The sequence below is a fragment of the Elgaria multicarinata genome, chromosome 1 (genome assembly GCF_023053635.1).
Source record: "Elgaria multicarinata webbii isolate HBS135686 ecotype San Diego chromosome 1, rElgMul1.1.pri, whole genome shotgun sequence".
NCBI classification, from domain to species: domain Eukaryota; kingdom Metazoa; phylum Chordata; class Lepidosauria; order Squamata; family Anguidae; genus Elgaria; species Elgaria multicarinata.
Genome location: NC_086171.1, coordinates 141,566,793 through 141,593,710, shown reverse-complemented (window position 1 = coordinate 141,593,710; position 26,918 = coordinate 141,566,793). Strand labels below are relative to the sequence as shown.

The 26,918-nt window shown below is 42.3% G+C and overlaps 2 protein-coding genes across 8 annotated transcripts in view; one reads left to right on the top strand and one right to left on the bottom strand.

Moving 5' to 3' along the window:
• Positions 1–2,101, bottom strand: part of DOCK7 (dedicator of cytokinesis 7) — a 143,232-nt gene extending 141,131 nt beyond the window's left edge. For all 6 annotated transcript variants that reach the window (XM_063138024.1, XM_063138033.1, XM_063138049.1 and 3 more), the window contains exon 1: positions 2,016–2,101. In XM_063138024.1, the coding sequence (XP_062994094.1) occupies positions 2,016–2,053 (38 nt within the window). In that variant the 5' untranslated portion in view covers positions 2,054–2,101. The remainder of the gene's footprint in view (positions 1–2,015) is intronic.
• Positions 2,102–20,814: 18,713 nt separating this feature from the next.
• Positions 20,815–26,918, top strand: part of ATG4C (autophagy related 4C cysteine peptidase) — a 34,257-nt gene continuing 28,153 nt past the window's right edge. The window contains exons 1-2 of one of the 2 annotated variants that reach the window (XM_063137971.1): positions 20,815–21,002; positions 26,003–26,133. In XM_063137971.1, the coding sequence (XP_062994041.1) occupies positions 26,058–26,133 (76 nt within the window). In that variant the 5' untranslated portion in view covers positions 20,815–21,002; positions 26,003–26,057. Of the gene's footprint in view, positions 21,003–25,993; positions 26,134–26,918 lie in introns of those variants that run through there. The other variant, XM_063137980.1, reaches the window with a different exon arrangement.

The window sequence follows — 26,918 nt, the reverse complement described above, 5'->3', positions numbered from 1 at the left end:
AGCCGGAGATGGGAAGAGATGAGGAATGAAATGCAGTATCCTGGAAGAGGGTGTGGGTGACTGAAACACCGAACTGTAATATTCTACACTGCAACATTCTGTTGCAGGTCTCAGTTGTATAATTCTATTCCTGTCTTATAAAAAAAAGGTGACGAAACACTGCACAAAATCATAATTTTTAAATCTAGAATTGGAACCACCTACCCAGTCATGAACTGAAAGCCAACAACATAGATTGTTACCAACCATCAAAACATAAATGCAAAACTATACCCTTAATATCTTCTCAGCTGATTCTACTTATGGCAGCAATCCTAAACACACACTTAAGGGGTAAGTCCCACTGAAGACTATGGGACTAACTTTTCAGTACACATGCACAGGATGGCACTGTAAAGGCTTCAGTCTGGGAGCCTTGAGTGAATTGTGGAATAAGAATACTTTGAATGAATGAATGAATGAATGAATGAAATCCTGGTACATCAAGGATGCACAAGTGTTTTTGAGGAAACACCTTGCACAGGTGGAGAGGTATGTAAAATATGTCAGTTGCACTTCTGGGAGAATATGTTGGGGAGAAGTTTTAGGGGGTGTGCTTTTTTTAAGGTTTTCATCAAAAGTCACATGCAAGGGTGGTCAATACTACTGAAAAAAATAAGCAGGAATGTTAGTGTCTGTGATTTGAGAAGGAAGTACTCCCAGTTTTGAAAAACTAAAAAAAAACCACCTTTACTTTTGTTTTTAAGAAACTTTGAATAGTTCCTACTTAAAACACAGACATTTTAAAAAGTTATCACTAAAAGGAGGGAACCAGGTGTATAAATAATATAGAAGCTGGAACTTTTCCTAGAAGCCTGGACTTTTCCCACATCTCATCCACTAAGTAAAGTCATTTCTTCCAGCTGCTGTGAACAAAGAACTCAAGGGAAGTGTCACTGTAACAGGGGGAGCAGCATGACAGTTGGAGCAGGCATGCAAGATAGCAAAGAATTTCAGAGGGGTTGGCAATTTCCCCCAAAGAGCAGCGTCCTGCTGTCCTCCTTATTCTGTGGAATGAGAAGGGAAAGGGACTTGTCATGTTGTATAGCAGACAGGACATAATGACTTCTTTTACAAATAAACAAGAATTCTCCTTCCAGCACAATGCATCCAGCCCTTCATTTCAAAGCACAGTCATAACAAGCGCACAATGTCATAAAATGTGCAGCTTATGACGGGCATGAGGACGATGTGAGTAAAAAACCATCAATACACTCCCAACCCCCAGATCCGGAGAACAATGTATCATCAAGAGGGCCTATATGTTGGTGCCCAAGCACCTGCACAGCATTCTGCAAAAAAGGGACAATGCATCCCAGCTTTCGAGCCAGAGCACAGCACATAAACAAGGAGCACGCACATAGGCAGCGCGTGCTTGCAGGATGATGCCACGCACCCCAAAGCACATCGCAAGCACACAAGGCACCCCACCCCTCCAACGCATCACAGACTCCGCATCGTGGGACCCCCACGCTCACATCGACACGCTCCGAGAGCAAGGAGCAAAACCTGCCGTGCATGCACCCCGCCCCCTAGCCGGGGAGCGACCCGTGTCACCGAAGGTGCTTGAAGATCGCGGGTTGGGGGAGTCATGCAACACACAATGCCCTTTACAACCGTGCAAGCGAAAGCACACCCATCAAGCTGGCCTGCAGGAATATGCACGGCACAGAAAGACAGATGGCGGCGAGCACTGGCGGATCGGGACCAGGCGCCCACAAAAGCGGCCCCCCACGAGCAATCTCCACCCAGCCCTTCCCCCGCATCGGGTCTCCAGCTTAATCCAGCAAGCGAGCGGAGGCTGCCTCCGGGGAGATGGTGCGGGCTGAGAGACACATCTCCCCGCCCGCCCCTGCTAGGCCCCTAGCACAGCTCGCCCAACGCACCGAAGTTAAAGCTCTCTTCCGCCGGGAAAGCCCCTGAGGCTACGCGGCGGCCAGCCGCGCCTCCTCGGCGCCGCGCACGGGCGCTTTTACCTGCTGATCTTCTGGGCGAAGGCGCGGCGCTCCGCCATGGCTGCTGAGGATCGACGAGCCAACGCGCTTCTCTCGCCTTTCTCGCCGCCGCCGCCGGAGAAGAGTCAAAGGAACCAGGAATGGGTGCCGTAATACTCAGGAATGGCACGCACCCAGAAGCCGTTGCGCTTCCTCACCAGCGCAATATGCCATTCGCCAGCGTCCACTTCCAAGCCAAAAATTAAAAAGGGAGAAATTGTGCGTCTCTCCTAGAAGATATATGGCCGGGCACAGGCTCGCTAGATGGGCGTGGGTGGGTAGCTGGGCGGGAGGAGGAGGAGGAAGAGGGAAAGGAGGGGTTGTCCCGTTTGCCCCCAAATGTCTCCCTGATGGGTGAGTGGCTGGGATCGGGCCACATCCCGGCTGGGGCAGACGGCCAGTGGCCCTAGGCGCGGGGAAGCGACGGAAGCGAGGGAACGCAAAGACACGCCTCCTCCCAACTCCACTGGAAGAGATGGGACAGAGAGAGCCGTGATTCGGCTTCGGATCGCAGGGAGCGTCCCTAGTCTTTGCGTTCTTGGCCGAGTTTTCGTTTTCATGCCCCTCCTACAAAGGAAGAGGGAAGCGAGCGATCCAGATTTGACGTGCCGCGATGGCGAAGCGAGGAAGGATTAGTCAAGGCGATCCCATTCCTCCCCAACCCCCGCCCCGTTCCTGAAACGGAAATATTTTATTCCTGACTGGTTTTTTTGTAGTCTGACTAGTTTCACACACTTTTTAAAGTTTTCAACCTTTTTGGATTTGGTGGTTGTGAGCGTAGAAACTTTTTAAAAACAGGCAGGGAATATATGTAGAAGTTTTATTTAGCTACGCTTTAAAGTGTTTGCATATCCAGACGTGGTTTTGGGTCATACGAGTAAGTGCTAAATAATAATAATAATCATAATCATAATAATAATAATAATAGATATACACTTCAAAATACCCCCCTTAGCTATCTCTACCTTTCCCCCTCCTCCTTAGTAGCTTTGCCGTAGCCCCCAATTATGACAAGTTTCCACTTCCTATTACTCCTCACAATCTCATGGCTTTGTGATTCTTTACAACTTTCTTATTCCTGCCAGATGTCTGTTCCTTTTACTCCCGAAGTGCAGCCCTCCACCTTTCCTGCAGTATTTTGCTGAAAACAGCCCTTTCCAACCTTCTGAAGTGAGTGCAATGTGATGAAAAAAGACTTGTGGCACCTTAAAGAAAACAACTGTATTGTGACATAATGTCTTTAAGATGCCACAAGACTGGAATACAGTGACTTAATTTAAACAAATTAAGTGCTGATTTAAACAAATATGAGACTGAAGATAGGGCACTTAGCTAAAAGTGCTTCTCTTATTACACAGATTTTTATAATCAGTAGAAAATAACAGGTTAATTCCAGAATGCTGTTTTTATGTGCAGAGAAAACCACTGCCTAGAACCGCCTTATGAGGTAGGCCAGTTGTGCATACTTCTGTCTGACTAGTAGGTTTCTGCCAACACCCACACTCTTTCAGCTAACTTTGGCAAGGGAGAAAGGCCAAAGCTCCAAGACAATTATCTGCCACCAGAAAATGTTGACCATCAGCTAGACCAGATTCCCTCCAGGTACTTTGGACCAACTTCCATTAACCCCAATCTGCATGAATGGTCAGGACTGCTGTGAATTGTGGTCTAAAACATCTGGAGGTCATCGGGATGGGTAAGGCTAAACTAGACAGCCCCATCACTGGGCAAGTGCATTTTGCTTTCTTCTTATCTACTCTTAGGCAAAAGTAGATCGTGTTTTTGTAAGCAGTTTAGGCAGGTAGTTGAGGGGTTGGGGACAATCCCTTGGGTTTATCATAAATTCGTGCAGACCATCAGGTTTACATTTCCAATAAAGTTTTTATTAGAAATCAAAATAAGGGACAAAGGGGAAAGTGGACAAAGTATTTTAAAAATAAAATAAATGTTAAGAAGCTTGCTATCCTACATTAAGACTATTGGAAGGGCATCCATATGTTCACTCATGTAGGGATCACCCAGGTATATTCAGCAACATCAGGTGCTCAAAGGAGGTAACAAAGGAGTAGAGAACCATATTCCACATTCACTATGTTTAGCCAGTGTAGTCAGGGGTGACTGGTCAACATGGTCAACCAATCAGATGAGATACACATAGGCAGGAAGGCACTGATCACTTTTTAGAGCTATGAGATAAGGTTAGAAAGGTAGTAATTTAAAAGGAGATTACTCTGTCTCCTGCTGGAAGACTTGACATATCAAAAGAACTCTCCCATTGTGTATTTGACAATGCTGGGAAGTTTGTGCATTGAACAAAGGGCATGTCTACACCTAAGAGTGTTGAGGGAGGGAGGGGGAGGATCGTGGACTTATTTATTTATTATTAATTACATTCCTATACCGCCCAATAGCCGGAGCTCGCTGGGCGGTTCACAAAAATTAAAAACATTCAAAGTATAAAACAACACTATAAAACAACAGCACTTACCTGCTTCCACGATCCTCCCCCAGTGTCTTGATGGCCGTGCAACGTCCCGGAAGGGAAGAGGGTTGTTGTGGACGCCATTTCCCCCCTGGAACAGAGGCGGAGCTCAATTGCACTCCAGCACATGTAATTTCTTTTTTAAAAGACTTTGAAATGTCCCATCCCCCAATGGGCATGAACTGCCTCTGCGCAGCTCCATGCCCATTTTAAGAGCCCCGCTACTTGCGGGGAGGAAGGGAGAAGCCAGGAGTGGGCGCCACACCTCCCGTAGTTCTTGGGATGGTACGGGACCATGGGGAAAACGGGATAACTGGGCAACCAGTTATCCTGCAAAAATGGAGGGGTCATCCCTGGTTGTTCCCGGGATCCCCTGTGCTTCATTTGGACACAGAGGGATGATCTAGGGATGACCCCAGAGAAAAAGGCTGGTGTAGACATGCTCAAAGTTTCTTGTAAAAATGCATGCACCACACTGTGTGAAGTTGCTATAATAAATACTAGGTTTCTCTAGTGTTCCTTAGTTTAGAAATTGGATCTGGCAAGAAACTTAAGTTGGTGATGCTTTTTTGTAACTATAAATACCTAATTTCCTATGCATATTAAAATATATTTAAAGCTATTGTTCAGCTTTTATTTCAGTCTTGTTTTGAAATGTTGCTTACTTCATCCTTCCCTGCTCTGTCATATCCTATCTTGACTGCTAAGGTTCAGTTCTGCTCTGATTTGTCATTATGTTAACAGGATACACTGTGCATTACTCTATTAAAGCACATGGTATTTCACATGGACATAAATCTCTTAAAAATGAAAGCCCTAAAATGTGTGCAGGAAGGAATAGGGCTGCCTTCATTATTTGTCAGTAAGGGAGGACATATGATTTCAGGACGATAGTGTTGCCATTTTTTAAAAAACCATCTGTGTCATACCACACAGTAGTGATTCAACATTGCCTTCTGCATTTTTAAAACACTATTCTTTGACATCTTTTGCTAAGCATTTATAGGTGTGGCATGGCACTGTTAGTCTGCCACAATAACAGTTTTACTGGAATGCATGTGGCCCAGTTTTCAGTCTCTTCCTGTCGCCTATAATTAATGATTTAGGGCTAAGCTACACCTGCAGCCCTTTCACAATGGAAAAGGCATGCTCCTGAAGGTTTCATGCTTCCATGATCACCCCTCACAGGGCACACGAGACTGATCTGTACCACAATTAGAGGAGTGCCGTTGCAGGAGCACGTGTGCCCCATTACAGCGGTGGGTATGGGGGCAATGGATTTTTTTTTAATTACTCATGAGGGATGCGCAGCAACACATGGGGATATGAACTGTGTCGAATATGCGCTCCTGTGCAGAGATAGGTTTGTACTTTTTTTTAAAAAAAAGCACTTGGTAGTAAAACACGCCAATACTCATGCCCGCCCTCCTCACAACTGATTGGCTGTTTGCTGAGTTTGGAACGCTCTCGCAAACGGATGCAAGAGAGCCGGAAAAAACATGACAAAAGCAATCAGGGATATTCCAGTAAAAAATAGAGGTGGAGCCTGCAAAAAACAGCTGGTGTACACTCCCCCTTAGAGCAGTTTCCACTCCTTGAGGTCCAGGATTCCATCCAATATAGTGGGGAAAAACAAAAACAAAGGTGTTGGCCATAAGACAAAGTACAAAATCCAAAAATAAGTGTAATACTATTATTAGGTCGACATGGCTAGCTTTGCTCTCTCTTTTTTTTTAATGACTTGGAGAATGCCAAATTTAGCCATTCAACAGTGGGACCTGACACTAAAGGAAGATAATTTTATATCACTTGAAAGTGGGACTTTACTCTTTGAGGGTTCATCCCATCAAATTACTAGGTAATGCTACGCAATTTGGCTTTTATTGACTTTCTTTTTCCTAGTACAGCAACTAAAATTATCTCTAGCTTTATTAAAGACTGCCTACTTGATCTGTACTTCTGTTTTCTATTGACCAAGGAACCTGTCTAATTTGCCCAAGATAGGAAAATTCTTAGTTAACATCTGTTTTTTATATTTTCAAAAATTGAGTATCAACAAATATCTGCCACCTTCTTGCTCTCAGTGGGCCTAGGGATACTAAAACCTGAAACTATCACATCAGCCTGATAGAACCCAGTGTGAATGTCTGCAAACTGTCCTTTGCCATATAATTTTAAGACTCTCACTATGCGAACATAATGACTCCAACATCAAGTCAGCCTGGGTTTTATTTTGTTTTTCCTATTCCTTCTCCTCCTCCACACACAAACACACCAAATATCTTGCCTGATTATATTTTGAGATCTGGAGGTTCACACTTTTAAAATACATTTAGACACAATATTAAAAACACACCATTAAATACAATATCAAAAGCACAACATTAAAACAACTGCAGTAAAAACTGTAAGAAGCCTGCAAAATGGAGCAGCATGATTCGCCCAAGGAAAGCCTGGGTGAAAAGGTGCATTTTTAGGAGGCGTTTGAAAGAGGCCACGTTTTCTGCCTTCTGAACTGCATGGGGAGGGTTTTTCCAGAGGGTGGGTGCCACTACAGAGAAGGCCCACACAGCTACCTTTGCTATAATTTTTCTTATAGCCAACACAGCTACAAATCCCAGAACTTAGTACCTGTGTTATATTGGGCTACGATTTATATTGATTTGGGTTTTTCTGTTATATGAATTATGGATTTCTATATATAATAATAATAATAATAATAATAATAATAATAATAATAATAATAATAATAATAATTTGCATGTACTGCAAATTTGCACAAAGCCTCTTTCCTCCCCGCCCCAATCCTGAGACCCAGGTGTTCAAAAAATACTTAATTACACTGTTATTGCTGTTATAACTCATGGTAACTTGAAGATATAAAATTGGAAACCCAGAAAGAATTCATAGAACTACTGTAAGTGACCTCTAATGCAATGCCAATAGTGTATGCTGGTGTAATGCGTTACTCTGGGAAAAATTGTCATGCCATCATATGCTATTGGAGTTGTGCTAGAGGCCGCTACTGCTACTGCTGTGTCAATGGCATAAACAGAGCGCAGTGTTGGATACTGCCTATTGGTAAGTTAATGAAAGACTTTTAATATAACTAAAGATATCTAGATTGTAACTCACTATGTCCTGAAAGATAAAAACATTAAAATAATAAAACATCTGGAAAGATCTTGGAATAGTAGATTAAACAAAAATGTGGTGGGCCAAATATAATGTTCTGGGCAAATGTTGAAACATTTCCTACTTTCCCCCTTCTTCCATTGATTTTTTAAAAAATAAATCTCTCCTTTACCTGAGCCCCATCAGGTAAGACTACAATTAGGTAAGACTAAGGCCTTAGCTAGACCTAAGGTTTATCCTGGGGTCATCCCTGTTCATGTAAATGACACATAGGATATCCCGGGAGCAGGCAGGGATGATCCCGGGATAAACCTTAGGTCTAGCTAAGGCCTCTAACTACAATTCTTACTTCTGAATGCACACTTACTTGCATACAGTTACAAGTAAGAAACTTGTAACTGTATGCAAGTGCCATTGAGTTCAATAGGAGTAACTCCTGGGTAAGCCTAAATTTGTAACCTGTCTTTTAATCTAAGTTATCATCATAGCCATTTATTGCAAACTACTATAATAATAAGGAAGAAAAAGTGGGTGATTTTTTTTGTGTGTGTGTGCTTTGGAAAACAAACAATTACAAAATGTACCAGGCATAATATAATTTTAAACTTTGGCTTGCTGAGCACATAGTGAACATTTATATTTCTAAAAGGAAAGTATTAATAGTTATGTGGAAAGTGTCCAGAATAGCCACTATTAATTAATCTGGCTGCTTCTGCTTTTTTAAACCTCTCTTTCTATTTCTAGCCCTCTGAGACCATAATCTAAATGTATCCATTTTCCCCCTCTGTGGAAAGACAAATTAATGGAATCGTACATTTTTCTTTATATGCAGATTGCCTTGGCTTCCTGCTCGAGTTTCTAACCAGAGCTTGCCAAGGCCCTGAATAGGTGACAAGGGGGCCTCTGAGCATGCCCACACATCTACAGTGCCCACACATATGGGAAATACAATGCAAAATCCAACACATCTTTCTGTTTTAAATGCATCTTGTCTCAATAAATTCTGAGGTTGGTGAGTAATACTCACAAGTGGAGGATCTAATAACTGGATGACTCTGACACGTATATTGGAAAATGTAGGATGGCCCTATAGTAGCCCCTATAATTTTTTTTTAAATTATCTTCATTTTACATGCATTAAAATCCTTTTAGAAAATAACAAAGTAGAGGAATATTAAGAATGATGAGAAGAAACATATTTTCGTCCTTCTTATCCAGTGAGTGAAGTACTCCATGTAGTGTAATGTAAGTACGTATGTAAGCCTTTGAAGTACAGGATTGTTCCTTTCTTCTAAGCTACAATTATACCAGTTCTTATTTTCCGAGTATTATGCACCATAGACTGAATGGCCTTCTCTGTATATCTAGTGCAAAGCTAAGCAAAATCTTTCACCTCAGTGAATCTCAATAAGCAAACTGAGTGGGTGGGGAGGGAAGTCTTTCTGGTTATGCTTTCCAATATAGCTGCAGCTGAGTAACAGCTACTACATCTGTGCCAATGAACTTAAATCATAACAGATGGGTGAGGCTAGTAGAAATGTATACATGACCTTGTAAGGAAGACCAACAGATATCACAGACTGACTGACTCAAATTTTTTCAGTGCATGGAACATTAACCAAAGGAAGTGAAGGAAAAACTGGATAAGTATATGAAAAGGTGCAGGGTTGTTTCCCTCCCCCCCCCCCCCCGCTATTCCCTGCCCCTCTCATACGCTTCAAATAACACTATCCACTAAAATTCATGTGAACAACAAATCTTGTCTTGCTAGTGCTGACAAGCAGCATGTCTGAGAGCCATAAAGTCCTGCATTCTCATCCAGTTCCTTCCTCAATGATTCCCCTCCTGTTTTCAGCCTGCGTTCTAATAGGACTGCATTTTTTCTTAAATCTGAAAAGAACCACTGCTTGAGTGCATATGAGCATTTGTTTAATTGCTTGCAAAATTCATATACACAATTTATTTATGAACATATTTATTTATGATATGGGAATGATATTTATGATATGGGACTGGGCTGAGAAGCAACGGTCCAAGGAAATAATAGGTAGCAGAGGCATGGGGTTGAAGAAGCCAAAGAGAAAATAGTACAGGGGAAAAGGATTTCAGGCAGCGTGTTTGTCAAATGTTTTAACTTGCCCCCCTCCAGGACCATAGGATCTCTGCAACCCCCTGCTGAGTTCAGATGCAACCTCAAAAAGGAAAGTCAGGGATCTGACCCTCACAGTCAGCACAGTGAGAATGGCGCTGGTTACCTCTCCAAGGGAAGAAAACCAACCTCAGAGAGGGGGAAAGAGGGGCATTTTGGTGGGTGAGGAGGGGAGGAGACTGGAGAGGCCAGAATACGATTCATCCTAAGCCTTCTCCAGCCTCCTCCTCTCACCCTCTAGTCTAAACACACTCGCTAGATGGGCTAAAATAGGGTGACCATATGACCGGATTTGCCCAGATTTGTCCGGGTTTTTGATGGCAAATCCGGGAGGGGGAGGGGAAATCCAGATTATTATTTTTTCAAAGAGCAGCTCTAATGGGAATTAACAAAAATGCTTATAACTCTGTCATTTTTTAAGATAAAGACATGAAACTTGGCACAATGGTAGCTCTTAGGAAGGGCTTTAGTCATACCAAATTTGAAACAGATCTGTTCATCCATTGATTTTTTAGGATTTTTTAAAAATTGAGGTTTTAAAATTATTATTTTTTAAATCGTCATTTTTAAAGTTAAAGAGATGAAACTTTGTACCATGATAGGATTTAGGTAGAGCTTTAGCCACACCAAATTTGAAACAGATCCGTTCATCCATTTATTTTTTAGGATTTTTTTTTTAAATTGAGGTTTTAAAAATATTTTTAAACTGTCATTTTTAAAGATAAATTGCTGAAAGTTGGCACCATGATAGCTTTTAGGTAGAGCTTTAGCCATACCAAATTTGAAACAGATCTGGGGCCAGTAGCAAACCCTGTTAACAACAACAGCAGCTTGCAATGAGTGAAGATACAGTCAGAAAATATATTTGAGGGAAGGGGAGAATGTAACACACAGAGTATAGCAAAAGCTTCAAAGTACAGCAAAACCTACAAAAGTAGGAGTGAGTGAAGTTAATTTCAGATACATTGAATCTCTCACTTGTTCTTTCAGTGATTTTAACATTAAGATGTTATGTAGAACAGATTTGTCTTAAATGTGTGCTGTAAAATCAGACATGTGACCAAGGCTATGTTCGGGTGGGCACTCCCCCTTGGTACTTGACACGCCCCCTTGGGGGCGACCATGTTGTCCTCCTTTTTGGTTTCCAAAATATGGTCACCCTAGGCTAAAAAGCCTGTCTAAGGGATTGGAGGACAGGGAGGTAAAGATCGCCTCCACTGCTCCTCCTGCCTTGCCAGTTTCAATCCACCAGGGCACAAAAATCTTGAACGCCTCCAAGTCTGGGGGCTTCCGAGTAGTGCTGGCACAGTCTTAGGACTGCGCCCTTTATGTACTATGCTTCTTGTACCACCGCATCTTCAGAACCAGCACCAATAATCAATTCTGTATGGGAACGTACAGAGTTCCTTGCTCAGTTGTGTGTTCATATAGCCTGCTGCTGCTTAATAATCCCAACACTGGCGTTAGAAAAAGGACCACAGTATGTCTGACCTCCTTCTACCATGCAATGGAAAAGATCATTAGAACAAAACAACTGCTCTTTCTTTCTTTGCAAAGTGAGAGGCAAGGATGGACAATAGAGCTGAGAAAGGATTGTGTCCCTAGGCCTAGAGCAGCCTTTCCCAACCTGGTGCCTCCCAAGGTACCATCAATCCCAGCCAGTAAAGCCAATGGTCAGGAATACTAGGAGAATCCAAAATATCTGTTATTATTATTATGGCCACTGTGCTTTTTAGGGTTGCATAGAAGAAGAATTTTGCCTAAGTTGTCACTGCAGAAGTGTATCCTGTCAGCCCTGATACAAGAAGCAGTGGGGATGCATTTTACATGTTGATTTGAACCAGTCAACTAATTCATTGCTGCAGGCTTCTAGCTTTAATGTAATTTTGGAACTGAACACATTAACCACAGATATGCTCCAGACCACGTCTATGATATCCATAAGCTCTTGTTCCATGATGAGTATTCAGAACTGTGATTCAACTGGCAACTGCAGCTAACTGTTCTTCAGTTTAGCTAGAATGCTTGTTCCGAATTGATCCAAATAATACCTACATTACTAATGATTAACTCAAAAATGTCTTTTAGTGGCACTCTGATCTCCAATAGCTCACTTTCCCATGATATTGTAATGGCAGCTGGCAGGCTATTTATTTCCTTTGGTAGGCAGATTGCTGGTGAATAATCCATTGATGTTTTCTCAATGAGAGATCACAGTTAGAAAATGGTTGGGAAAGTCTCTGTTTTTAAGATGCCTCTCAGAGCTTAGGGAAGTGATTCCCCCTTTCTGAGGGGAAGGGGCGGATGTAAAGTTGCAGCAGGCAGCTGATTGGCCACCATGTGAACAGCCATGCTGGACTAGTTGGACCCTTGTCTTGATCCAGCATCGCTGTTCATATGTTCTTAATGTTGTTAAGGTAGATGTGAAAACTGTGAATTGCACCATGGAAATACAGGCCCTCTCTCTAGAAGATTGGGAAGTATATCTACTACCTTGTAAGAATGCATATTTTCCTCTACAGTCTTATGCTCTCCTACTGGCATTGTTGTAAATAAAGGTAATATGAACACAACAAGTATCTCCAGTGCTCCTTCATCCAAATGATATCAAACCAAATTAGCACTGCCCTGCAAATGTCTCACCCCTCAGGGAAGGTGCACAACAATATTTAAACGGAATAACAAGATGTTTTGGAGTCTTAGGCCATAGCTAGACCTAAGGTTTATCCCAGGATCATCCAGGGTTCATCCCTGCCTGAGCGCTGGGTGCCCTGTGTGGCACTTAGATGAACAGGTTTGACCCCAGGACAATCCCGGGATAAACCTTACGTCTAGCTACAGCCTTATAACCCACACAAGAACTTCCTGTCCTGCTTACTGCGAAAACTAAAACTATGGAAAACAATATGAAGAAAGGGTGTGTCAACGTTAGGCAAAAGGTGGGATACAAATAAAGATGATAACAACAACAACAACTGTTTATGGACATTTACCTCTGTGGACCACATTGACACTGGGGGCCTTGCTAGACCAGGCCTTAGCGCGCCTTCCAACCCGGTTTCCCTGCTGTGCGTCCAGATGACGCACAGGGGAATCCGGTGGCAGGCCGCAGTGAGGCCTGGTCTAGCGCGCCATAAGCGAATGCGCTTATGGCGTGCTTTTCCCCCAGCTCCGGCCTCAGGCCGGGGCTGGGGGAAGTGTGGAGACTTCCGCGGCTTTTCGCGGCTCCTCGCTTACTCGCGAGGAGCCGCGAAAAGCTGCGGACCTGGCACAGCGCTCATAGGAGCGCTGTGCCCATCGGCGGGGGGGGAAGAGAGGGGAGGGCGAAGGATGGGAGGGTGGGTGGCACAGGGGGAGGGCGGGTGCGATCGCGCCGCTCGCCGCCCGAGCAAGCAGCCGAGCGCCGCTTGCCCGGGCAATGCCGCCCCATCCCGGGCATTGCCCAGGCAAGCGCCGCTCGGCTGCTTGCTCGGGCGGCAGCGGCGCGATTGCACCCACCCTCCCCCCGTGCCACCCACCCTCCCATCCATCGCCCCCCCCCCCCATTTTTTTTAAAAAAGTAAAAAAGCCACTTACCTTCCCGGAGTCTTCGGGCCACCCGCGGCCCCTTTAAACAACAACAAAAATGGCGGACGCCGCAGGGCTTGCGTCCTCCCTGCGGCTCCGCTGTCTGGAAGCCTGGGCGAGGCGCGCTAACGTTAGCGCGCCTTAGCCCCGCCTCCCTGCCGGCGTAAGCCGGCAGGTCTAGCAAAGCCCTGGAACTCAGTGCTAGTGTAAGCTAAATCAGTGAATATAAGGCTCAATAAAATAGTTTGTGGATTGGTCACATTTAAAACAGATTTATTTCTTCCAGTAAAGGAGTAGTAAAAATGCTGTTGGATTATAATTTCTTTCTGGGAATAGCTATATTTTAAGTCAGTGAAAGAACACATGGTTAAAAGTGCAAGAGTACACAATAAGCATTTGGAGGTCTGATTCAATAATTATTAAATGGTCAGAAGAAATGTTTTTCTGTCAGCACATTTGCTTTCTAAAGAGAACATCTTTTAATTTGTAAAGAAGAAAATTAAGTTCCAAACATCAAACATTCTAACATGTCACCATTCCTTCTAGGTTCTGTAAATTGGCCACTATGAGTTTCAGAGTTTCATGTCCACAAATTTAATAATACATGTGTTGAACTGGTCAATAAAACATTGTCAACTGCCATTTTGTTCAGTTAAACTTAGACAACAGAGCATAATTAACAAATAATGATATAATAGTTCAGTTTGCAAAGCAATTTATACTTTTTGTAATATTTGGTAGGTAGGTCTCCTTTATTGAAATGTTCACCCATAGGAACCTGTGGCATAGACATAGTGGTTTGCCCAACCCTGCATAAATCTATGGTAGAGCTGATACTTCAGTGATAGGAAATAAGAGTCAAACTTAAATCAGCATTAATCAAGGTTTTTAAAACTAGTTTCTATAAAATGTACATATAGATCTCATCCTCTTGCAAGTTCCAGGTTCTCTGGAAGCACATGTACAGCTCGAGGATGTTGACAAGGTGCTTGGACAGGTCCGCGCAACCACCTCTGTACTGGATCCTTGCCCCTCTTGGCTAATAAAAGCTAGTAGGGATGGAACAGCCTGCTGGGCCAAGGAAGTGATTAATGCCTCTCTGCAAGAGGGAGTGGTCCCAGACCATCTGAAAGAGGCGGTAGTGAGACCACTCCTGAAGAAAACTTCCTTGGACCTGGGCAAGGTCCTTGAGCAGGTGATGGTGGGCCAGCTCCAGACACTCTTGGATGAGACTGATTATCTGGATCCATTTCAGTCGGGTTTCAGGCCTGGTTTTGGCATGGAAACAGCCTTGGTCGCCCTGTATGATGACTTATGTCAGGAGAAAGACACGGGGAGTGTGACTCTGTTGATTCTCCTTGATCTCTCAGCGGCTTTCGATACCATTGACCATGGTATCCTTCTGGAACGTCTGGCTGAGTTGGGAGTGGGAGGCACTGCATTGCAGTGGTTCTGCTCCTACTTGGCGGGTTGGCTCCAGAAGGTGGTGCTTGGTGAACATTGCTCGGCCCCGTGGACTCTCCAGTATGGGGTTCCGCAGGGGTTGGTCTTGTCCCCCATGCTGTTTAACATGTACATGAAACCGTTGGGTGCAGTCATCCGGAGTTTTGGAGTGTGCTGTCATCAGTATGCTGATGACACGCAGCTCTATTTCTCCTTTTCATCTTCATCAGGTGTGGCTCTGGATGTACTGAACCAGTGCCTGGCTGCAACAATGGACTGGATGAGGGCTAATAAACTGAAACTCAATCCAGACAAGACTGAGATGCTGCTGGTGGGTGGTTCTTCTGATTGGATGGGGGGTGTTCAACCTGTTCTGGATGGGGTTGCACTCCCCCTGAAGGAGCAGGTTCATAGCTTGGGGGTTCGCCTAGAACCATCTCTGTCACTTGAGGCTCAGGTGGCCTCGGTGGCATGGAGTGCTTTCTACCAACTCCGGTTGGTGGCCGAGCTACGCCCCTATCTGGACAGGGATAATCTAGCTTCAGTTGTCCATACTCTGGTAACTTCCAAATTAGATTACTGCAATGCCCTCTACATGGGGCAGCCTTTGAAGATGGTCCGGAAGCTGCAGCTTGTGCAAAATGCGGCGGCCAGATTGATAGTTGGAACAGGGAGGTTTGAGCATATAACACTGATTCTGGCCTGCTTGCATTGGCTGCCTATACATTTCCGAGCCCAATTCAAGGTGCTGGTTTTAACCTATAAAGCCCTACATGGCTTGGAACCGCAGTACCTGATGGAATGCCTCTCCCGACATGAACCTACCCATACATTGTGCTCAACATCTAAGGTCCTCCTCCGAGTGCCTACTCCAAGGGAAGCTTGGGGGATGGCAACAAGGGAGAGGGCCTTCTCGGTGGTGGCCCCCCGACTGTGGAATGATCTCCCCGATGAGGCTTGCCTGGTGCCAACATTGTTATCTTTTCAGCGCCAGGTCAAGACTTTTCTCTTCTCCCAGGCATTTTAACAGCATTTAACAACATTAAGTTTGTTTTAATGGACCCCAGAATTGTTGTTTTTAAATGGATACTGTTGTTTTTATACTGTTGTTTTTATGTTTTTTGATGGTTTTTAAATTTTGTATACTTTTTAATATTTACCATTTTTAACTGTTGTAAACTGCCCAGAGAGCTTCGGCTGTGGGGCGGTATATAAATGTAATAAATAAATAAATAAATAAATAAAGCAATTTATTTATTTACTACTGAAGGGACCCAGCTTCACATGGCTGAAATAGCCCTTTGTTTGATGCAGCAAAGCCTTCAAAGAAATATATGCAACTGTCAGAATTGTTTACAGAGTTGTCCAGCCTGTCTGTGAGAAGCCGTGACTACTAGCACCTGTACACAGCTACCACCATGGTGCACCCCTATACCCACCTGAGGGAGCGGTCTATCTACTTCATTTACATGAGGGGCAGCCTTCAGACTATTCCCCCCTGGCAATTATGCAGCTATGAGCTGGTTAGGGAGGTCTGCCACCTACTGACTGATCATGGTACTGCAAGCTTCAAATAAATAAACACATTTACATTAATTAAAATGCATTCATGTATTTTAACAAACCCCTCCACCAGGTGCACACTCCTAGGGTTCTCTTAGTAAGCATGCCAAGTTTCAGATGTATAGATTTCATGGGCTTGATGCTATGGTGCTGACAGACAGACACACATCCTCTTTTATTATTATAGACTAGCAAATAGATCCAGGTTTCCACTCGTTGGAATAGCCCTTATTTTGATACAGTGAAGTTTTCAAGCAAAGTTACAAAGGTGTCAGATTTGGAAACGATATGTCCAGCTGGTCTGAGTGAAGACATACCCACTGGCAATGTGCTGGTTAGGGAAGTTTGCCACCTAGTAACTGAAGATGGTACTGCGGGCTTTAAATGCATGAACACATTTAAATTAATTAATGCCTTTTCACAACCAAATACTTGAGGTTGTGTATGCCAAATTTATTTATTACATTACATTAATATGCATGCCAAGTTATTTATTTATTACATTTTTATACTGCCCATCAGTCAAAGCTCTCTGGGCAGGGCACAATTAAAAGTTCAGGTTTCATGGTTTTGGACTTATGCATTAACAATGACCTCTTCTTTTATTACAGATTTATTTATTTCTAATAACTTTTCGGAACTAAGAACTGCACTTGCTTCCATGTGACTTCCTATTTCGCCACCTCTTTTTCTACCAAAATGTGGATGTATAATGTTCCTATTCTTTTCCCATTTACTTCAGACAGGACTGTAGTTAATGGTTTCTTTGGTTGGAAAAATAATGATTTCTATCTCATGTACAGGAAGCTTCCAAACAATTGCCTTCTGGTCATTCACTTCCTATGAGGCTAATTGTTAATATTAACGTTTCTTATATCTGTCTCTGTCGAAGAATTGAGGAAATAGTTTGCCTCTAGTGAGCCACCCTTGGGTACTTATTTATTTTTATTTATTTATTTATTTATATAGCACCATCAATGTACATGGTGCTGTACACTTGAGACAAATAGTTACAAATATGTAAAATAACAAATATGTACATGCATGCATGTTCTCAAAGAGAATAGCCTGTTTGCCCTACGTGGAATGCAATAAGGCATTGCTGGCAAATGATGGCATATATAATATGGGAAAATGAGCAGGTGTATGAACCTCTGATGTTGTTGATGGCATTGTTATTTCCTGTAATTGTGATGCCAGAATAAATATGTCCCCAAGTTTCTGACAGGGTTAGGCAATGTAATGCCCCCAGACACCTTCCTTGATACCCACCACATTACTCTTCTTCTCCCAATTTTTTTTTAAATATTTTTTACTGGAAGCTGGGATTCCTTCAAAGCAAAGTAGAAGCCTCTAACTGCTGCCATCTTAATTTCCTATGAACGGGCAGGCTACTTTTCCTTTGTGACTAGCTGTGCCCACCCATGGCAACCATTTCCAGATTGGGTCCAGTACAATTTTCAAAATTTTGAAATGTGCCCACAAGCTCAAAAGGTTGCCTACCTCTGTTCTGAGGTGTTTTCTAAATATAAACCATAGAACCTACTGCCCCCTCATTTTCAGTTATAATAGTGGAATAAAATTTGACTGATTCACCCTTAACAAGGACCCACAATTGTGCTCCCTATAATGTCTTTGAGCATTATTAGATGGGGGGATCGTGTTTCCTTACTGTCACTTCCCCCCACCCCTGCTTCTGTCCCACAATACTTCCTCTTTCTTTATATGGGGACAAAAGAGGAAGTAAACAATGACCATGTGGCCCATTCAGTGGGCGTTTTTATCCTGCTGCTTCTCTTGCACACAGTAGGAAATGGTGGAACGTTTCACTGCAGCCAAAAACGTCAGATTTTCCGGATCTTTTTTTGTGACAGGAAAACAAGCAGAAGGAGTGGGAGATGCATGGGAGGTGGACATCGTTGTCAAAAGGACTCACAAAAAACCATGAGTGCCCAGTAACAAGCATGCGATAAAACGCTTGACTGATGACACTCATATTGTTAAGGATATTTTATGTTCTTTCACTTGGTACTAATCTGTTCTTTTTTTCATCCTTCTTGCTATTCCTCCTTGAAAACTAATATACTGTAAGTATACAAGGACATAAGTATAATTTGGTTACTCCTTTTATCAGAAATGTTGGTTAGCTGTTGAGCTACAGAAAATATTTATATGGTGTTATTATTATTATTATTTATTTATATAGCACCATCAATGTACATGGTGCTGTACAGAGTAAAACAGTAAATAACAAGACCCTGCCGCATAGGCTTACATTCTAATAAGTTCTATAAGTTCTATTAGTTCTATAAGAGTGTTGGAGTAGCATAGTTACAATTATGGTTATGTCTTATTCTGTAAGGTTAAGGCCTTGTTCTTCAACGAAGGTGTATTTCTTAACCATTTGGTGTTAGGAGGGGTGTTACTTTCCCATTTTAGAAAGAAGGCATCATTAAAAGACGGATATATTTCCCTGTGCTAACTTTAAAACACATAGTTATATAGTTAAAAATAGATGTGTGAATCTAAATAATTGCTTGCAAAATGGCCTGACTCTGCATTTATAAAATACTTATACATTTCCAAAAATGTGAATTTCACTTTCAAAAGCAACTCCGTCGCCTAGCTGCCAAGGGGCAGAGCAACAATCCCCCAGCACCACCTTCTGGAATTGGCCGTCTAAGCATAGGTGTGTGCAGCATATCTCATTAGGGTGTGCACCCAGGGATTATTTTTTTACGGTGAACATTTATTGAATACTCAATCATAAAGGACATTATTTTTATTCATTTATTTATTAAACACTGTAAGTACAGCAGAGTGATTCCTTTTCATTCCTGCTGTCAGGAGCAATGGTGCTCTCTCGGGGGCAGTGGTTCTTTGGCAGAACAGCTGGAGGGCAGCCTGAGGGGTATTCCCAATGCATTTGGATCCCCCTCTGGATCCCTACTCAATGCCCCACTCAATTCAGTGCTTATTGCTTGAGACATTAGGGTGTGCCTGGGCACACCTATGCGTCTAAGTAGGAGCAGAATTACAGCAATGTAGTATCTCCAACATCCAACTAAAACAGCCTATCAAGAAGGATACCATAGTTGATGGTATTGAAAGCCACCAACTGCAAAGGTGTGAGGAAACGTTGAAGGGACTGGGTAACATGGGTGGGAGAGTGCTGTTGCACCTGTGTCGTGCTTGTGGGTTTCCTGACGACAGCCAGTCAACCACTCTGTGAATAAAATGCTGGACTAGATGGACCTTTGGTCTGATCCAGCATAGCTCTTCTTATGTTCTTAAGGTATTCATATTATATTGCAGATTAGAAAATATGGCCCAATTGAAATATGAATTGCATACATGCCATGCCTGAAATATTACTTTTTAATGATACAGGTGAAAAGTGGCAGGTACATATTATTCTTTTTAAAGTATGCATTTTATTTGGGACTATCTTACATTACTGAGGGAAATTAACTGGTGTGTATACAAACATCAGTTCTACTATTTGTAACTTTGTCTTTCAACTTAAAATTCCAGACAGAAATAAAACAAATTTTCTGCTGGGAGGAAAAATGCTACATACTACAAATTATAATCCACATAGGACCCTACATTAAGGAAGCCATCTACTGGCAACAGTAATATCTGCTAAATGCATCCAGGGCACTCTGTCTGATTTGGGGCGTGTTTATGGCCTTAGCTAGACCTAAGGATTATCTCAGACTAATGGAGGGGTTGTCCTTGCCTGCTCCCGGGATCCCATGTGTCATTTGGATGCACAGGGATGATCCCGGGACAATCCCGGGATATCGGCCTGATCTAGCCATGGTTTATGACTACTTCAGTCAATGCAGGGTGACCACAGGAGAAAATCCTATCCATGTGGACTCCGAGACACTCTTGTACTTTGCTAAACTGGTTATGTGCACTGCCTGCAGTGGTAGCTAGTAGTGTGTTGTCGCAGACCACCTAACAGTCCAGGCCTACTAAGAAGTAAATCCCACTGAATTTAATAGGACTAATTCTCAGATAAGAGTGTGCAGGATTGCAACCTAACTGTGGATTAGCTAAAGCCCAATTCTCACATGACTGAGTGCGGTTAATGTTACAAAATGTTTTTAGGGATGTTCTCTGCTTTATCTGGGGTCAAAATTCAGCCAGTTAGGAAAGACAAACAGGAACAACGAGGTTTTGTTATTACTATATGCAGCTGGCCAGAAATCACTTATTTCTGAGAAATGAGCCGTCCGACCGCCTAATTTTTCAACCACGGCAGTTCTCTAAACTTTGGCGCCTACACCTCCCAGAATGCACTTCTTTTTCACCCTTGGGGCGCCCTCTTACGCCAAAGGGGCAATGCATTCTGGGACTTGTATTTTCCGGGCAGTTAGCAAATGAGCCGGCCGCAATTGTAGATTCCCCCAGTCGGTGGTGATAAACTGCATGTGTGTCGGTCGGTTTGGTTTCCTCTCGCGTTCCGGAAGCGGTGCCACTGGAGGATTCGTAAAGGAGCGGTTTTTTGGCAGCCGTAGCGGGTCAAAGGAGTCGGTGGTGGATCGGAAAGGGAGGATTCAGAGGAGGCGCCTTCGGCTGTCGCGCCTTTGCCGGTTTCACAGTGACTTCGGCGTCCTGGGTGAGCTGGAACTCTGGGGTTGTGTGGGGAGAGAAATTTGGGCCATCGGATTCTTTAGACGTCTTCTCTGGTGGAGGATCCCGACTTTCTGTCCTGGTGTACGAGGCCCCCAACCCTCTTCATTGCATGGCAGTGAAAGCCACTGTGGGACGCTGATGTGCCCGGGAGGAGGGGGGCCTGGGAAGTATGACATAAGAAGAACTTCCCACCTGCAAGTAATTCTAAATTGGGCCTATATCTATGTTCCTATAAAGTTGTTTCCATCAGCATAGCATTCTCATCCTATTAAAACCTCTTCTATACAGAGCTGTAGAAAGGCACAACCAAATCTCACCTGCTTATTTCTACAGCTTTTTATCCTGGGGTTTTCCCTGTAAGCTTCTGACAAAATCTCTCTCCTTAATCACACTCCCCATCATCTGAAGGGGTAGCTCAAAATACTACAACCGGGGGCCATCCCATGAAGCTGATTGGTGGGAGATTCAGGACAAATAAAAGGAAAGATTTCTTCATACAGCACATAGTCAAAATATGGAATTTGCTACCACAAGATGTAGTGATGGCTACCAATTTGCATGGCTTAAAAAGGGGTTTAGACAAATTCCTGGAGGACAAGGAGATAAATAGTCCTAATGCCTTTTTTGTTGCTTCCAATATCAGAGGCAGTAAGTGAGTGTGCGCCAGTTGCTGTCTAACATGGGCAGGAAGCTGCTGTTGCACACATGTCCTGCTTTTGGTTTCCTGTCCACAGTTGGTTGACCACTGTGGGAACAGAATCCTGGACTAGATGGTCCCTTGGTCTGACCCAGCATTTATATTCGTTTCTTATGTTCTAACTTCTGTGCTCTTAAAGACTTGATTCCAGAAATCCTGTGAAGTTCTACAACACCAACACATATGAAAGAACATCTTCCTATCGCAGTGCCTACCAGCACAGTGAGCTATCATCCTTGTAAATATAACTAACCCTTTTGGGTGCGAAGTACCTTCTGCTTAACCATTTTAGGGTATTTGTATTCATGTGGAAGTTGATTTTAATAGTGCCAAGCACCACAAAGTCGAGTTTTAGAGCAGTTTCCTCATTCCTTCTGTTTTCCCCACTGTTAGGCTGTTTAAAATTTTGAGAATGAGTGATAAAATACCTTTTTATAATGGATTAAATGATTACATAAATTTCTCAAATTCAGTTAGGGATCTTGTGGCTTGTGATTTCATATAGGCGATCAATTATTTGGGATCTTTGTAGCCACCCAGCAATAATGTTTTGAAGCTGAATACAAGTTTGTTCTCTTGTTTTTGGTGTATGATCACCACCTTCTCCTTTGTTTTATGGAATTTATGGCTTGACCCTATCTTGGTACCATCTTTAGACATTATATGAAGGAGCTGTTTAATTTTGAAAGCTTCATAGTAACTATGCACATTGAGTATCCCCAATCAACCTTTTTTGCTGATTTTATAAATAACATTCTTACTCAATCAAATCTTTTTGTTTACGTGTATGAACTTCAGGAATAAAGATTGCCATTTTCCCAGTTCAGAGTCTGTTAGTGCTATCGGCAGGGTTTGAAATAAGAAGGATAGATTGCCCTGCAGAGCCATTTTGACAGCCATAACTCTTTCCATATACTATAGAAGGCTTTAATTCAGTGCTTGCACTTTTAAGGCAGCATTACAAGGCATTTTGCTGTGATCTGAATTCAGCTCTCAGTATCCAGGTTCATATTTAATTTCATCCCATAGCTCTAGTATATATTGGTATGCAGGCAGGATGGTATTTTGTGTGTGTGTGTGAGGGAGAGAGAGAGAAAGAGAGTGAGTGAGAGAGAGTTGGTCAATTCTACATCCCTACACACACCCTGCCATATAGATATGCCTCATGGATTGCATGAATTTATCAGCTGTCTTCACTTAATGTTAACTTCTTCATAGAATAAGCTGTTTCATACTTTCTTACTGTAAGAAGAAAGCTGTAATGTATTACAAGCTCACTGGTAAAACAATGCTGTTATGTTGGCTATGTTATTAAAAGCTTCTTTCTCTGGTCAGATCACTAATAATGTGACTAAATTGTCACATTATCACTTTGCATCCATATATGTAATAATCAGAATCCACAATTTTTGGATGGCCTTGGTAATCAAGCCAGGAATATCCATTTCTATTCTCTGTCACTGATCTACCTGCACCTTCGTATATGGTCATTGGCAATCTTCTGCTGCTCTAACTCCAATTATTATTATTATTATTATTATTATTATTATTATTATTATTATTATTATGTATTTATATAGCACCATCAATGTACATGGTGCTGTACAGAGTAAAACAGTAAATAGCAAGACCCTGCCGCATAGGCTTACATTCTAATTGCTGATTTGACTTCCGTAGCAATCAATGTGCCGAGGTGCCTTGGCAACACATCAGTCAAGGAAACTTCTGCCTCCTTTCTTGCAGTTAAGGGGAGTAGGATCTTTCTGTTTTGACCACTGCAGGCTGATTCACAATACTCTAAACCATGGTTTGGACAGCTGTAAACATTAGGCTTGAACCAATGAACATCTATACCTATTGTGTCTTTGGATCTTAGGCAATGTATTATTCAGCAAAAATGTTTGTTTCATGTATATTGGACATCAGAGTGTCTCTTTAATAAGGGATTGTCTAATTTGGCTAATTGGTGGTGAGATGCAGTTAATGCTTCCTTTAAACATATGTTTTTTTGCAATGTCCAATAATTGCTTCTTTTGGGGAGGACCTTATTCAGATAAATTTTGTACTCAAACAAGCTTTAATATTTGCAGATGTACACGATCTTTTAAGTTATTTACCTGCTTCATGGAAATTAACAAATGATCAGCATAAAAATGGATTCTCCTTGCCCTTTTGACAGATGGACTGATATTACAACGTTAGAAGGATGAATGCTCTCCTCCTATAATGTAATGGTTTGAGGATCTTTTAACACTGTCAACATTTGAAAGGCTAGCATATGGATACCACCTTCATATGAATACTTATTTGGATAGCTGGTCTGCTGTTATTGAAACTTATGCGGAATTGCTATTAAGTTGCATTTTCATATATATGCATTTCATATGTATTCATTGCTATGGATATATACAGATTTATGTATGTATTTTTAAAAACTGGGGGGGAACACTATTGAACAATAAATATTGTATGGTTGTCATCAAAAAGGCAACTGAATAAATTTTCCCAAGTTGCTCAAGGGTGGGGTCTTTTTTTGTGTGTGTGCAATAAATTTCATAGAACAGAGAAGAAATTTCAATTGATAAGCATCTGATAGGAAACAAAAATGATCTTTGAGATTCAGTTTCTTGACTTCTTTTATCTCTGCAAATAGCCAGGGAGAACTTCTGGGGCTGCTGACTTCCAGACCAATTGTAGCTATAAATAAATGTCCTTGACAGATCTTTAAAATGTATGTGAGCAGGAGAGGAAGAGGGATGAACTGTCACCATCACTTTCTCCAGGGGTGTGTAACCAAGGGAGGTCCAGGGGCTTGTTTCACCCCAGATCTCCCGCCCCACATGGGCTGCACTGCAAAGAAAAATTAGAACAAAAACCCTTTCTTTGCCACCAGAATTTGGCTGCAAACCACTCCATAATGCTTAGTAGCACTAAAAAGGTGAATTTAGTCTGCTTATTTGCAAGCTAAATTCGACCCCTTTAGCGCTCTATTTAGCTGCTACAGTGTGCCTTTTGCTTTTTAAAGGGGGGGATTCTGGGGTGGCGTAGACTCTGTGTGGCCTGTAGTCCATGTGTTACCCACTCCTGGTTTTCTCCATCTGTTGCTGCTTCATAAAACAGAGACTGGGCCCCTCCTTCCCCTTACAGAGGGGATTTCAAGAGCTGGAGGGGAAGAGGAAGTAAATGTCACCATCACTAAATAGGACTTCAAAACAGGACTTTTAAACATTTTTAAATGTTTAAATGGCCTCCCTCCCCTTCCCTTATTCCTTGTGTGCCGTGCCTTAATTTTAGATTGTAAGCCTGAGGGCAAGGACTAAAAGGTGAGGTATAAATGCTGGCAATAAAATAAAATCTACAGAAGCTGATCTGCCATTTGCCCAAACAAAGCTACTGACTGTGTATATGCAAATTATCAATTCCACCTTCTTTCTGAAGACATCATGTGATTGTTTAAAAGGGTACTGATACACCTATCTCTTTCGATGCGGCATAGTTTGAGTAAAACACGTCAGTTCATGTCCTATATAAAATGTAGTTCCTGTAGTTCCTGTGAAGGAATTCCTGCTTTATCAGCACTGCTGCATTTGCTGGGTTATCTTTCATTGTAAATATTTACAGAAGTTGAAAAGGTTAACACGAACATTCCTCATACCATAAGTGGAAGTCATGTAACATATCATTTTCTAGCGGGCCTTTAAAGTAGGTCTTTACAAAAAGTAGCTGTTGTGCAAGAAGAACCTAAAAGAAAATTTGGTTTGGGATTTTTAAAAATTTATTTTCCTTAAACATCCTCCTCTTGTTGGCATCCCAGATTCTTCTGCTTGACACATTTTTGGTTTGGGATAGAACCCAACACTCTTGAATAGAGCATTAATATTTATGAGCCTTGGGTCTTCCTTCTGAACACAGTAGACATAATATAAAACTGTGTCCCTTTTACAGCAATTCAAATATTTTCCTCTGCCTTCCAATTAGTATTTAGGTGTTCTTGGATGTACACCAATGCAGTGCATGTATCCAGGATAGTTTTAATGGGAAATGGAGAACAGTTGGAGAATGTTATGTTTTATTTAGCTTTGCATGCTAATTTTACTGTTGTATATTTGGAATCAAATGTTTTTATTACTTATTCATAGAACTTACAATTGCTTTTCTCTGCAAGTGGAGGATTCTGTGATTTTATTGCTCTTCCTGGTCACAATAGGTTTGACTACATAATAGCACAAGCATGCTTAGTTATGCCCTGAGTGTTCATGGATGTGCATATTTCTTTCCTTTTTCAGTAACAGAAATTAGTGTCTTTGGAGACAGTGATGGCTTTTCCTCTCGAACGTGAAAATGGAGGCCACAGGGACAGATGAAGTAGAGAAAATAAAATCCAAGTTTATGTCTGCATGGCACAATATGAAATACAGTAAGTGAAAAGCAATAAATGGTATCGCTTAAAAAATTAATGAAAGTGTGCAACTTAGTCTTTGAAAATCATTTGTATGTTGTCCCAAATGACTGAAGCTGGTTTGCTCACCCTAGTTAATATTTACTGTTAGTGCTGGTGTGGATGTAATACTGGGGTGGGCAAAAGGCAGACTGGGATCTACTGGTAGATCTCTGGGTGATTTGCAGTGGATCAGCAAAGGTTTTCAACTCCCAACAGCAATAGCAAAAACACATTCTAAATTAGGCTGCTAAGACTGGAGAGAGAAAAAACACTAAGAGCAGATCTTGTGACAGGACTAAAGCTTTCACTTCCTTTTGTAACTTAACCACAGCTTATTGTTATGTTTGAACATGGACAAACCATGGCTGATCTTAATAATGGTTTAGAGCAGGGTGCAGAACCTCTTTGAGACCAAAGGCTGAATTTGATTTTGGAGATACTCTTGGCCACTGAATTCTAGTGTTGGGTGGAACCAAAGGCAGGAGGGTGGAGCCAAAGAGTTTTGCAGCATGTTTTAGCTTAAAGTTCTTACTGCCAGTAGCTAAGGTTTAGGAGAGACCTTTCGATCTTTTAGAGTGGGGGGAAAATGCCTACACAAAAGCAGAGAAACCACCAATCACCCTTGGGAAAGGGGAAGGTGGTATGGCCTTTTGGGGAACCACAAAGGGCTGGATTTGGCCTATCTGGAGGGCTGGATTTGGCCTGAGGTTCTACACCCCTGGTTTAGGGAACAAGCTAAATCTTTCCTGGACAGGGACAAC